This window comes from Halyomorpha halys, unplaced genomic scaffold (assembly GCF_000696795.3).
Source record: "Halyomorpha halys isolate HHAL.00 unplaced genomic scaffold, Hhal_1.1 Scaffold384.1, whole genome shotgun sequence".
In the NCBI taxonomy this organism is placed as follows: Eukaryota; Metazoa; Arthropoda; class Insecta; order Hemiptera; family Pentatomidae; genus Halyomorpha; species Halyomorpha halys.
Window position 1 is genome coordinate 644,439 of NW_027107790.1, and position 15,317 is coordinate 659,755.

A 15,317-nucleotide genomic window follows, 5' to 3' on the forward strand; every position below is an offset into this window, starting at 1 on the left:
TTTCCGGAGAAGTTGGTTGTTGAAAGGAACCAACTACAGATGTGGAAACCATTATTCTAGATTTACTGTAATTCCTACATACACAACATGTAGCAAGCCATCGTTTTTGTTGTTTCTATTAATGGAAATTTCAAGTATTTTATTTGAGTCATACTTGGCCTATTTGACTATCTGTTCTTTCTCACTAGTGTCCTATTTTAATATTGGACTGACCAGTATGCTGCATCAATTAGCAGTTCAACAAAAGCGAAGAGCGACTCAGAATTTTTCTAATTCCTTCTCTTACGTACTGAGCTAACTATGCTATATATAGTAAGCTAAGGTAGAAAATATTACTGTTTCTTGTACAAAGGGTGTGAAAGGAGGTGATTTGTTCATGATCATGCGCGATAACCAGGTTTTTTCTCCAATTATCGAAACGCACTTTACAGAGGCTGGGTGGGCCCCATGAGGGCTACCGAAACCATAGGATTGACTAAAGGTTACAGTGACATAATAAATAATCTTCCACAGCCTGATTCGAACCCAAACCTAGGAGTTAGTAGCAAAATGCCCTTGTAACTGAGCTACCTCGTTCTTCAAGTAAAAATACTGTATTAGCTAAGTAAAAATACCCCAAATTACTTGGGGGTATTTTTGATGACTTTATTATACACCTATAGAAAATTTAATTATGAACTTATCGTCATAATCCATTTGGATGCATCGGTGTAGGTCCTGATCAATTAAACATGAAATGTAGAAAGAGTGCTTAAGAAAATGTGGTTCAATGTACCATCGCAGTGTTGCCACATAGGGAAGGTGGTAGATGTTTAATAATGAGACATGAGTGAGTCAGACTTACAGCTTATTCTTAGCCGGGATGCGTATATGGAAAAGCAGCTGTACCCCGCTTAACCAGTAGTAAAAATAAAACAATAATTAAAGTACTAAAAAAATACTTGGTTTCCGTTAAAAAAAAAAATTGATTTTTATACTACTATTATAAAACATTAACATTGTTTCTATTCTTAAATTAATAATGTATTTAAAAAGTTAAAAATTTCTACCAAATATTTTTCAAAGGGATATAATGCTATATCAAATATACAATTTTAAGGATAAATTTAACCCGTTTTAACTACATACATTCTTCATTACAATCGACGTTTTGGGCTAAAACCAGCTCAACTTCAAACTTTTCATCCTCCTACTATACATGTTTTTCCTATCCACAACTTGAACCGTCGTTTTATCCAGCAATAAAATTGATTTCTTTAAGACATATCCACATATCATTTCTCTCATCTTATGATTTTTATAACGTAATTTTCTTTAATATTTGTAGAATGAACTGATTCGACGGAGAATTTAATGCTTTTTAAATTTTTATACTGGATGCATCATTGTGGATTTTGAGAAGAAAAAAAAACTAGTTGATCAATTTATTAAATAAATTGGCTAAAGTAGAAGATTTAGGATCGCCAGAAATGTATTACCGTGTTAAGTGTGATAGAAACTAATTTCTAAAATCATATGTAAGTTTTTGTAAGTTCAATGTGGAAACACTGCCTAGCTGCCCTACAGCCCCGACCTAGCTCCCAGTGAATTCGTTTTGCTTTACCGAATTCAGAGAGACCTGAAAGGGAAGTGAATTCGATACGATTCCAGAGCCAGCTTCGACGAGGTCCCTTAAAAGCCTACAGCGCTAAGAGTTCCCGGGAGCCTAAAACATTGTAACAACGCTAGAGGTATTAATGCCGAAACGTCGTATATCGAAGACGAGGTTAAGTAGTTCTCTAACTAGGATAGTTCTCTGTACAAAAACGTTTAATGCATTTTTGGTTCTGAGACCAAGATTATAAAATTTGCGAATCTGTAAATTATATTATTTCAGAATCAATCCCGTCCAACCGGGCCCTGTTCATCTGACTTTCACCTTCCACTTCACCGAATTGCTGGGTTTAAAAAATTCTTTTTAATCCGAGCCACCTCCTACTGGAACTCCATTCCCTCTACCATATACCATGCACTAACCGTTCCAAACTTAAAACCCTTTTCAAACTCTTATTAAAACGCCTCTATCCAATCCTTAACTCATATCATGTTATTCCTGACCACCAGTTTGGATTTAGAACATTCTATTCTACCATACACAGTGTCATCGAGTGATTGATGTCATATCTTCCACATTGAAGCGCGGAATGTACTGCACGAGTATTCCTCAAAATTGAACCAGAGTCTGGCATCCAGGTCTGCTCTATAAACTTCGTCAATTCCTACCCCCTACATATTTCCTTTTAATTCGCTCCAACCTCTCAGATAGAACCTTTAAAGTAAATCATAACCTAGCTTACTCATCTCTCTTTTCTCAGTCCTCCGGTGTTCCTCAAGGTAGTATCTTAGGTTCCATTCTTTATACGGTCTATACAGCTGACATCACAACACACCCTAACACAGTCCTAACAACATACGCTGATGACACATGTATACTATCTGTAAACAACGACCCTATTAATGCATCAAAAACATTACAGACACACATAACATCCATTGAAGAATGGTGTAATTGAGACAGAATCAAAATAAATCCTGACAAATCCCACCAGATCACCTTTACTCTCCGTCGTAGACCTCTGCCCTCCTGTCCTACAGTAACTTTTCTAAATACTTCACAAACGCCTGTAGAACAGATTCGATACATAGGACTCCATCTTGGCAAGAGACTTACTTGGAATCCACATACAAGACTGAAACGACAAGAAACTGCTCGTAGATTTCGGTAGCTACAACACCTACTTGACAAAAGCTCTAAAATTTCCATTCACTACAAAAAATTAGTATAAACTACGATAATCAGACCAATTTGGACATATGGAATTGAGTTTTGGGGCTCCACCAAACCATCAAATTCCTCCCGCATCCAATCCTTGCAATCCAAAATCCTACGTAAAATCCTTGATGCTCCTTATTACTTTACAAATAAACTCATCCACAAAGACCTTAACATCCCATTCGTTGCAGATTTAGCGCAAAACAGATATGCGTATTTTCATTCCAAACTCCTTACCCATCCTACCCCATTAATTCTTAATCTCTTATCCATAACAATCCATGATAATCCTCCGAGGCGTCTGAAAAGAAGATGGCCACGGGGCCTAAATAAAAAGACCCTTCTCTTCAACCACATTTTCCTTCTCCAAACAGAATAAATATTAGATTGAACATAGGCATAGAACATTACGATATTATAACTGCCTTTGTGTAACTTTGCGACATCTGTGTTGATACCAGATCCCTGGGAAATGACAAGGTTTTTTTTGTTTTTTTAGCCATATAATAAAAACAAAAAACCCTTCCTGGCCATTTCTGACATACAGGGGGAGAGAAAATTATCTAGAGGTCATCAACCTATTCTAACCCATATACCCCACAGCATTCACCACCCACTTCATATATTTATTAGGTAATCATTTATAATGTAATAATATTTTATGGAAAACTATTTTATCATTTTATTATATTATATTATTCGTGTGACATTTATAAAAGTAAATAAATACTTTGTACCTTTGTGTAGTAAGACCATTCCCTAATATATGCTATATTTTAGTGGTAATAATATTATACAGAAATATAATTGGTAAACCAGTAACACGCAAGGCCTTAGGAAAGGTAATTAAGAACTCAAATAATTTTAATTAATATAGATAATTGATTAAAGTAATTATCCTGGCATCCCAATCTAAATTAGGTAGTACATAGCACATATATTATTTGCAAATATTGAAACTACTTCTTTATTATTTCTTTTATGTACTAAAAAGATACTCACTATGTAATTATAATATAGTCCTAAGTAAGCGCGGCCACTCCGTTTTGGCCTATATATAATTAAATCACAAAATTATTCTAAGGACAAACTGTTCTTCACTTATAAATTTTACAAATATTCTCTACCAGTACATTAAGTAATTCATTTTATTATAAAGAACACTGAATATTTATATGACTGTATGAAAAATAATAATTTTTTTTTTTAATGAGTCCAACAAGTCAAAAGTTGTATAGTATCAAGTCCAAGACGTTGGAGTGTAGATCCTGTATTCTGCATAACCTAATCTTTATTAACACATTTCCCATTACTTAATGGTATATGGTTGCTATATCTATATTTGGAATGGATTAGATTCAAAGACGAGAAGTGTTATTAAATATTGAACTGAGGAGCCATCAAATTGTATTATTCCATCAATTTCAACATGTATAGGTATATATACTTCTAGGTTGTAATATAATATCTTGTAAGGGAAAAGTAGTTTATTTTTAAATTATATATTAAAAATTATTAGTTTTGTATATCAGGAGAAAAAATCACATATGAATGTATTATCTAAAGTATTCACAAGAACCAAGAGTTCATGTTTCCTTATCTTGATATGTAACACTTCATTTCATAAGTATTAAGATTGATTATAGGAGGAATATAACCTTACGTTTTGTGTGTATTCGTTTGTTCCAACTCACAAAACTGATTTTTATAACAAATACAACAGATATATTGAATATTAGTTGTATTAATAATTTTAAGGATAATTGAAGTTTTAATTAATTTTTTTAAAAATTTTATGTATGATAAAAAATCAATCTAGTTATTATTTTTGTACCTGAAGTATAATGAACAAATTATCATATTAGACCATTTTAATTATACACAATTCATTAAGAAACACACAATACAGTACATTCAATAAATAAAAAAATAAAACTCACTGGTGGATAGTCAAAGTCATGACTTGAAGCGACATCCTGGATATAGTCAACTCGATGTTGGTTCTCTGGATGTTCGAGGGCAATGGGAGGTGTCAGCGTACTCATTGCACCAGTAATAGTCTGAAATTTGTAGAACCAGTTAGAAACATATAAATAATAAACAAATAAACTTAATATAAGTTTGAATTTTTATATTATTAAATCTTAATCTAATCTCAGATTTATTATTTATTCAAAACAAGGCTCGGCGGACCTAAAGGGGGGGGGGCAGATATAAAAAAATTGGCTTGCTATTTGACAAAAAGAATTTCTTGCTAATTACACTAAAACAAAAATCTAATAAAGAAAATAGAGCATCTTTGTTTTAAAGCTTTAACTAGGACCATCAAGATCCAGAAAATCGATTAAATAATTATTCGAGATCAATGTGTGGTTGATCTCATAGTATATTTATGTTTAATAATAGAATTAAGAAAATCACAATTTACCCATAAAATAAAACATTGATTGATTCGTCATTACAGAAAAAAAAAAAGATTAAGCTAGTGACGTGAGTACTTGTCAGTGACCTCCATCGAAAATTTGGAGCAGCGAAATCCAATAAAGTTCTCTTTTAATTAAACAAAAAAAAAAAAAAAAACGCGAGTGAAAATGATATGATTCAAGAGGCCTATAAGGAAGCGATGTCATGCGCAATGGTTTTCATAGGGCATAAGTTGTTCAAATATAGGGGGGAGGACGTTGAAGACGATAACCGTGCTAGGAGACTTCAGCAAGCCAAAACTATGAAAATTTAGAGAAAATGCATGAATTTTTAAACACTCACCGTCGTCTTACTGTCTGACTAATTTCCGATCGAAAATCGAGTCCACCCAGAGATCCCAAAGACGATTGGGTTCTTCACCATGAGAATGCGCCCTGTCATGCCACTTTCAGGACCCGACCTAGCTCCGAGCGACTTCTTTTTGTACCCTCGAATCAAGAACTACCCGAGAGACAAGAGATTTGAATCGGGTCCAAGGGTCCAGGTTGCTTCAACGAGGTGCCTTAAAAGTTTTCGGCACGAAGAGTTCCAGGAAGCCTATGAGCAATGACAAGAACCCTGGCAGCGATGTGTTGATGCAGGAGGTTCTTATATAGAAGATTTTTAGTTCACTGTATAAAATTGTTCACTAAATGTTTTATTATGAGACCGTTCTTGAAACTGTATTTGCAGGCTATGCATATTGCACAAATCATTAAAAAATAGATTGCACAGAAAACATAATGGAGTCTGATGCAGTAATACTTCCTTTTAGCATTGAATCACTATCATCTATCATTCTACACTACGCCTCATATGCAAAGCAGCTCATATTCAGCTTCAATACAAACATAAAACCATACCTAAAAAACTATCTGCGGATATTCATAACCAAAGATATTTTTTACTTTTACTAATTTATATAGGAAATATATAGTACGAAGAATTATTAAAATTGTGAATAATAACGATTCCAAGTTTTTTTGTATACTGATCCTAAATGAACGAGTTTCGCAAAAAGGTGTTTGTGTGTGTGCGCTGGCGAACTGGTGTTCGTTAAAGGCCACGCTCTAAAGCTGTTTAAAATTGTAACCAAAAATTTGAGGTATAACTTCAGTATAATCGACTTGACCGGAAGTCCCACTTTTAAAAATTTTTACAATACATAAACGGCTTTAATTTGATTTTAATTAAACTAGTCATATCAACGTACAATCAAATGTTCTACAATGTCAGTTAGATCTTACTATAAATGCCAGATTTAAAAAAAGTATTCCTCTAAAGAATTTTATGTTTAGCTTATTTGAAATAATTAACCATGTGAACGTGTGAATTGAATGTGAACATCCTAAATTAAGAATGGTAATATATATTTACTCGTATAATATACAGTTAAAAAGAGAAAAAAATACATCTAATGACACGATCCAGAAGGCCATTTTTACAGGAAATTTCTCTGCTTCGTTTCCAGCCAATACAAAATGAAGTCAAATCAGTGAGTCAATCAGGACCAAGTCTTTACTGAACTTCTTCAGAATGTACAACGTTACCATCAATTGTATTGCTCTATTCTGATTCTAATTTTATTAAGTCGAACAATTATATAACAATTAAATGGAAGCAAGAAACTAATCACTGAAGTAGGATAGCATTGTAACGACACGCTACCTGCTGGTCTAGACTGTAACTATTACAGCCGCCGAAACCGTTATCGCTTCCCCCCAAGACGAAGAGCTTCAGTTCTTTTCATCTTGGAGCACCACCTACATTTCTCTTGTCATTTACTGTGTTAATTTATTCAGTACAATGTAAATAATTGCATAATATTATATATAAACATGTAAATAGTATTATAGCTGTAAATATTTTGATTTAATGAATAAAGTTTACGAAAAAGAATATAATTAATCACAAAAGAGTTCTTAGAGGCGGTGCCTCTCAGCGGCCCTTGCATCGTTAGTAGAACCAATGGTGTTGAATCAGTACCTTCTTGAGACAGCAACTAAGACGTTTAGTAATTTTTTTAAACTTATTTTTTTATATGAAGAGTCTTATTTCACGCTAGTTCCTTATTGGTCACCTCCGCTCTCCTCTACCTTTTATCCTTTCATAGAGCCGGCAGCTCGCTGTCCACCGGGCTTACATACCTCTTCCTATCTACAGGAATAGTACCCGGTAGAACGAAGTTACCTTCCTGCATGACCCGGCGGCTGGCAACCCTCCGGGCTTGCTTTCCGCTTTCGTACCTACAGGAATAGTACCCAGTAGGATGAGGTTACCATCCCCAATGAAATTACGACTGTCACCCGTTAATCTCATCCAGTCTAATCACTTCGTAATCAACTACCTTACCAATATTGAGCACGCCTTGTTGAGGCCTTTTGGACAAGCGTACCTAACATTATTTATTGGCGTCAGATCATTTAACGCAACCACCTCAACAGCAACGTCTATAAAATTATATATCTCTTCAATTTTTTTTTAATGCATTTAACAGAATTGTTATTCTTTTAAGAATCTAATCTTTTATCCAAAAGAATTGTATTCTTTAGAAAATTAAAATGTTAATTAGAAAATAAAACCTTTTATTAAAAGTATTTTATATTGCTAAGTAACACAGTTGCCAGTAAATGTTACCAAATACCGTAGGTTACTATTTATTTTATTTATGGTTACTATATAAACTACTATAAAGAGTATATTTTATATCTTTTTTTTTAATATAAGTTATACGATAGTAAATATAGGAGAGAATATAACAGTTTAAATAACAATAATCACAGTTTTATGATAAATAATAATGACAGTTAAAATTACAAAGAATTGTAGGTACTTGATACTGTTCTGGAGTGAGATTAAGTCCACTTGGCTGTTCCGAAACCCTCTTGGATGGTATAGTAGGCACAAAACATAATAGATTGCCAGGGGGATAGGCGGAAACCATGGCTGCTTGATTCGACTCGTCGGCATTTCCGCCAACATTTCCGGAAGATCCGACATTTCCGCCGGAGCCTCCCTAATCCACCCTCTTAATCCTTCCGAGCTTCAACACATACGGTGATTTTTGGTTAGGCAAGGAGCCGCTCGAACAAATTATTGAACAATTTTAGAATTAAATGTTTTTATTTAACCCCAATGTTTTATTACTTTAAAGAAAACTATGTATAATTACTAGTCAAAACTGATGAGTCTGCCAAGCGTAGGTAGGGGGAATAAAAAATGGCGGCTGTTTCAAAACCTTAAAAAACATTAATTTTACATTCGGAGCTCTATATCTTAAAAACTACCAACAACATTAGAAAATCTAAAAGAATGTTATTTAACGAAGAGTAAATTTGCTGAAATATTAGCCCTAATAGAGCTATTTACGTTCAATAGTTCTCGAGATATAGCTTTTTAAAAAGCAAAATTTCTTAAAAACCTACTAAAAGATTAGTAGTTAGTTAATTTATTTGGAGAAATCTATATCTTAGGAACTATGTGACGTACAGATGTCTATTAGCACTCAAATTAAATCTCGTTTAATGAACTATAAAGTAGTTTATGACCTTTATCTTCGTAGGAATAGTAGTTTTCATGTTATTTCCTAAAATAAATTGATTTATAGTTATTCAAACAATAAGTTTGATTTTTGAAAAACTTTATTTCACAAATAATAGGATGTACAGATGTCTGTCAGCACTCACATTAAAGCTAGTTAAGTTTACTATAAAATAGTTTATAACGTGTATCTTTGTAGGAGTAATAGTTTTTATGATATTTGACAAAATAAATTCACAAACTGTTAATTTGAAGTTTGAAAAAATATACCTCTAGATCCATAAAACGCACATGTCCACCACCACTCAAAATGAAGAAAATTTAACTTACTATAAAGTACTTCATGATGCTTATCTTCGTAGTGGTAGTAGTTTTTATGATATTCTCATATGAATATAAATAAGGAAAATGAAGATTTGTCCGAGCAATTATAAATCAATTTATTTTAGCAAATATCATGAAAAGTACTACTCCAACGACGATAAACTTGCGAAACTACTTCATACCTCATTAAACTAGCTTTAATTAGAGTGCTAACAGACATCTGTACGTCAAATGACTTTTGAGGTATAGATTTTTCAAAATATATTCACTAACTACTGATTTCAGTACGTTCTGTACAATATTTTTATGAAATATTGCTTTTTAAAAAGCTATGTCTCGAGAACTATTGAACGTAAATAGCTCTATTAGGGCTTACAGTTCAGCAAATTTACTCTACTTTAAATGATGTTCTCTTAGATTTTCTATTGTTGTTGGTAGTTTTGGAGATACAGAGTTCCGAAAGAAAAATTAATTATTTTTAACGTTTTGGAAAAACCGCCAATTTTTATTCCTCCTACCTATACTTGGCAGACTCATCAATTTTAACTAGTAATTATACATAGTTTTCATTAAAGTAATCAAAAATTGGGGTGAAATAGCTGACTTTTTTCTTCTCTTGGGCTCTTGTATTATAAGTGGGAAGAAGGGATGTGAAATGCATACTATGTTAATACACTGGTTAGTATCAGATGAATTCCAGCGAGGTATGGGTGGATAAGTAATGTATATTATAAAAATTATTTTTTATTTTTTAAATCAATTATTATGTTTTCGAGAAAATAAATTTCCAGACCCAATTTTTGATAGCATACGGCAAGATGTACGGGAATGCGTACATGCATTACCTAAAAAAATCAATTTTCATGACACTTTTTCAAGATAGATTTTTGCTAATTTGATATACAACTTAATGTTCATATAATCAACTGCAATGTTCATTATACAAATATACTATTAGTTCGTAAATATGAAAAAGTTGTCAAATAGCTGCACAATATGGCTGATAATTTGATTTCAATATTTCACTTTCGGTTTTTTTTTTTAGGCCAGGAAAATGTATCATGAAAGAATAATATGACTTACTTTTTGCTATTCTATCAATAGCTCACTGAGTACAAATTGTACTGAAATACAGATATACGGCTTATCTACCTACGTATAAAACAACAATAATTATTTAAAAGGCCATGAAACTCACATCCAGGGAAATCAAAAGAACGGGAATAATTAATAACTTTTGATCCATATGAAATATGTCCATGGTACACGGAATTGGACCCCAGACATTGCAAGCAATCCAAATCAAACCTCGCGATCAACTCGTTGGCCAACCCTGATATGGAGTATAACGGAGCAATGACTACTGCAAGAAGGAATTTGGACTGAGTTGACTGAATTTTATTGATGATAGCTTATTGAATTTTAGCTGTCCCCATAGTTTGAGTCCGTAAATCCAGACAGATTTTAGTATTAATTACACTAGTGCTCAATTAGAGAAAGGTAAGTTTGTAAGTTTAAGAATGCTGTTGCAGGATCTGAGTTAGATAAAACGATAAATCAACGTTGCCAGTAAAGAAAATGTAGAGGACAGGATCCAAAACTCTGCCTTGTGGAACGCTCAACGCCTCAACTGGAAAAAAATTGGAAAATCTAAGGAATCATCGTCAACACAACTCCTTATTGAAAAACAGTGGAGCTTAGTAAAAAAACTAATAGAAAGGAAGATTTAAATATTCGTATTTTATCTTATTACAAGAATACTTTGAAAAGGGCCTTTTAAAAGATGTTTGAAGAGTCTTTTGAACCGTGCTAAGTTTAATTTCATCTCAAAGCAGGATGCTGGGTAAAAGTTGAGTGATGTGCACACAAGATTTTTATATTTAGTTTAAGATATAAATAAAACTTTGCTAGATTAAAAACTTCCCTTTTGACTCTTTACCCTTTCCTTTTTCATTTTTTCTTTTGGTACTTGTTTTTTTTTTTTTTAAATAATTTTTATTTATATTGCAATTTGCTACACAGCTGTGGGCAATAGGTAATAGTGATGAATGATCACATTCATACTAAAATAAAATAAAATAAATAAATTAATGAAAAAAAAAATCTCTTAAAATATATACAAACAGAAGGATAAACAAAATGAACATAATCAAACTATGTGTACGAAAAATATAAATAAAATAATATAATCTCTAGTCACATTTACAATCTTATATATGGTACTTTTTTTTTATTTCTCTATGTTTATTAGTATTTTTATTTATATTTATACTGTTTAGGTCATTTAATCATTTGAACCGTGGTTCATTAACATATCTATATCTCTAGAAAATTTCTAATACTTTAAAAAATTTCAATATTTATTGTCTTCAAAAATCTGTTGTGAGACAATAGTGTCGCTTGTTCTATTAAATTATTAGCTGTGTTTTTATCTGATGTTTTAATAATGATGGATGTATAAAATAGAACACTATGTTAACATAATTTATAATACTAAAATTTGAAAAAAATAACAAAAAACCTGATCAAAATTTCATGTTAAATGGTTATAAAAAAAAATTGAAATAAAAATATTTATATCATAGAATACGTAAAGTGTTAAAGAAAGATAGTTTAGACAAAAAGCTTTTAGTTTAGAATACCAACGCCCTGCCAAACGAAGAAGCCTTAATCTACGAATAAAAAAGTAATTTTACATTCGAATAGTTAATAATTTTGTATCTAAAAATAGATATGTGGTACATAATCGTGGAAAACTGCGTCATACAATGTATGATGCGATAAGGTTATGCTAATTTGAGAGCGATTGTTTAGAGAAAAACCGTTTTGATAAAAACTTAATATGGTTACAAATTACTGGATCAATGTTTAAACCAAAACTTATCGAAAGTTGGTCACGAGATTAAAATAGTAATATTTAAACTATTTGATCCTATCTATATCTCACATTATCGTATACAAAAAAAAAATATTTCTTAGAAGAATCAATCAATTAAACAAAATCAAATTCATCAACTAAGTAACTAAAATGATTCATTATGAAAATTTTTTAAAAAAGGTTTAAATCTAGGAAAAAGTTATTTAGAAAAGGTTATATGGGACAAAGGCAATTAGCCTCCATTTTTAAGATTTGAAATAAGAAAATGACATCAATATGAAGGTATCCTAGAGAATGACCTGAGGGTCGAAACGTTGGAAAAGGTGTAAAGAATAAAGTTGAGAGAAAAAAAGGATCAAATTGGTTTTATTTAAGAATAAAATGTTTCATTTTAAAGTTCAGGAGTTTTTAAGAATTTATTTCAATAATTATTTTACGCATTGGGTCGGCGTTGCACGAGGAGGGATGGAGTAGGGATAGAGCGTCCGGTAGGCGCATAGACCACTTCCGCTCTTTTGTATCTGAGGGAACGTTCCATAGGATTGTAACGGACTCAAAACTTATTTTGATGATCTTAAAATTCTGATTAGAGAAATAAATCCGTCTTATATAACTCTCCAAGATACCAATCTTTTATACCAGGAAGGCCGTTTCTTACATTTATTAAACATTTAAAAATTTTTGAAAAGACAGGTCCAATCCAAACTATGGAGTTCTTGACGTACACCGTTTTAATAAATTCTGAACTCATCCAAATGCTCACATTCAAGCTATTCCTCCTAAAATTCGCCTAAATTTCACCTTCAACGTCTACATCAAGGAAAATTAACACGGAAGATATATAACAAAAATAAAATTTACCACCTGTGTTCATAGATTACCAGTTTTCATAAGAACACTTTCAAACTAGAGATGGGATTATGAAATAAACATAGTAACTTTACACTATGCATGCCTCAATGTACACCCTACCAAAAATCCTAATCCAGCCCGTTCCTATTCAGGGGATGAAGGAGATTTTAGGTTATTCACGATGAGTTAAAGGTAAAATGTTAAATTTTATAATTGGAGAAGTTTGTAGGGGCGTGCGAACAGCAAAGAACAACATAAATAAACAAAACCATATATATTTATTTTATGCCGACGTCTCAACCTGAGTTTCATTTTTGTAACCAGTAAAATTTTTAGTAATACATCGATTCTTAAAATATTTCGAGGAATAAAAAAGTTCAATAAAGCAATGGTACTACCAATGCTCCTTCCTGGTGCCAAGAAATAGTTAAAAATTGTAATAGTTCGAATGATTGATAATACTGAGCATCATAATAATGATTACAATGATCTTTTTCATCTCTTAAATATTCTTCGATTCTGGAAGTACAGAATTACAGTGGATATTGGAAAACATACATCCAAATATGGATAACTTCGAAACACAGGAATTTACTATGGATATTCCGGGGAAGCAAGGCTGAAGCGTATATAGAAAATCTATCTCATCCCCTGAATAGTGAGGGTGTAGTGAGTAATCTATACACATAGAATTAAAAGTTTTCCTTGATGCATACGGAGAAGGTGAAATTTAATTTTAGAGCAATAGATTGAATGTGAGCATTAAGATTTTTTTTTAAATATTTATTTATTGCTATTTACAACTGTACATTATAATACAGAGCATTAAGATGAATTCAGAATGTATTAGAACGGTATACGGCTAGAACTCCAAAAAGCTTAAGGCTTGGGTGGGACCAGTCGTTTCAATTAATTTTGAAATGTTTATTTCTACCTTCCGGCTTTAAAATATGGATTTCTTGGAAAGCTATACAAAACGAATCTCTAATAAGAATTTTAGGATCACTAAAATGAGTTTTCAGTCCATTACAATTTCATTGAAGTTTAAATTCAATTGGAGGAACGGCGTATTTAGGAATTATAAGATAATGGATGATTGTAGGAAATAGTCCGGGTGGAGGTCAATAAAGGTACAAAATAGGAAAGATTAACTATAAAGGCACAAAATAGTAAAGATTAACTATAAAGGTACAAAATAGTAAAGATTAACTATAAAGGTACAAAATAGTAAAGATTAACTATAAAGGTATAAAATAGTAAATATTAACTAAAAAGGTAAAAAATAGTATAGATTAATTATAAAGGTATAAAGGAAGAAATATCAACTATAAAGTTGGAAGATTGCTGATTGCCCGTATCTATTAATAAATGGAATACGGTTCGGGTGCGGTCAAATTAAACTCAAATATTAATATTTTGTACTATTTATATTTGAGCCAACGTTTCGCCCCAAGTTCCAGGGCTTCGTCAGGGCTGTTTTGACGGAAGTCCAAATCAGAGTGATCAAAACGTACGACAGGGAAAGTGAAAAAAGTTAAGAGATGGTACACTTTTGATGGTTTTTGAAAGTTCAAGGTACACTTTTGATGGTTCACTCTGACTTTGACTTCCGTCAAAGCAGCACTGACGAAGCCCTGAAACGCTTGATCAAATAAAAATAGTACAAAATATTAATATTTGAGTTTAATTTGACCATATTCCATTTATTAACTATAAAGGTGCAAAATAGAAAAGATTAACAATAATAATTTATAAGTCAGCCCTGATAAAGTCTTGAAAAGTCAAGCAAAACGTCGGTCACCAATTAATAGTTAAACTTTAATATTTTACCCCTTCGTTAACCGCCACCCCGACAATCTCCAACGATCAATTATGAGATAAATAAAACAAGATAAAAGTCAATAAAACTCTGTTTGGTCAGATATGAGTTATTTAATTGATGATACATTGAAAAAATAAAGGATTATTTGAACTTCAAATCGAAATCAATGTCGATTAATATTATTGTGTTACTTTCCATTCTTTGTTTGCTAAGCTTTCGACTTGGAAATTCATATCTTCTCTCAGCGGATATATAAGTTATTTTTTCAGTGCTTTAAACAACTCTGATATCTTATTCAATAAGAAAACATTGTAAAGGACTACTTCATTGTAATCCTTAATATTTCATTTCTTAAGGCATTTACACAACAGTTCTTTATTTCATACTGTTTTAGTAAGATCAGATTTAAAGCTGATGTTGGTGTTGGGTTAAAAATAGATCAATAAACATTAAAAATAATAGGTTTTTGTATAACAGAAATATCATAAAAATTTGTTTTAATTACATCAGGAATTTCGGGATTAATGCAAGTTTAAAGGTAGTTGTGACCAATTTTTTTGCTTTATAATTAGTCAATCATTTCATATCTTTAACATTTTGGGACTGGCTCATTACCAGAGATGCGG

At 31.9% G+C, this 15,317-nt stretch overlaps 1 protein-coding gene across 2 annotated transcripts in view; it reads right to left on the minus strand.

The window, feature by feature from the left end:
• Nucleotides 1-15,317, minus strand: part of Galphas (G protein alpha s subunit) — a 208,604-nt gene that overhangs the window by 74,627 nt on the left and 118,660 nt on the right. For both annotated transcript variants that reach the window (XM_067046126.1, XM_014422658.3), the window contains one exon: nt 4,753-4,872. In XM_067046126.1, the coding sequence (XP_066902227.1) occupies nt 4,753-4,872 (120 nt within the window). The remainder of the gene's footprint in view (nt 1-4,752; nt 4,873-15,317) is intronic.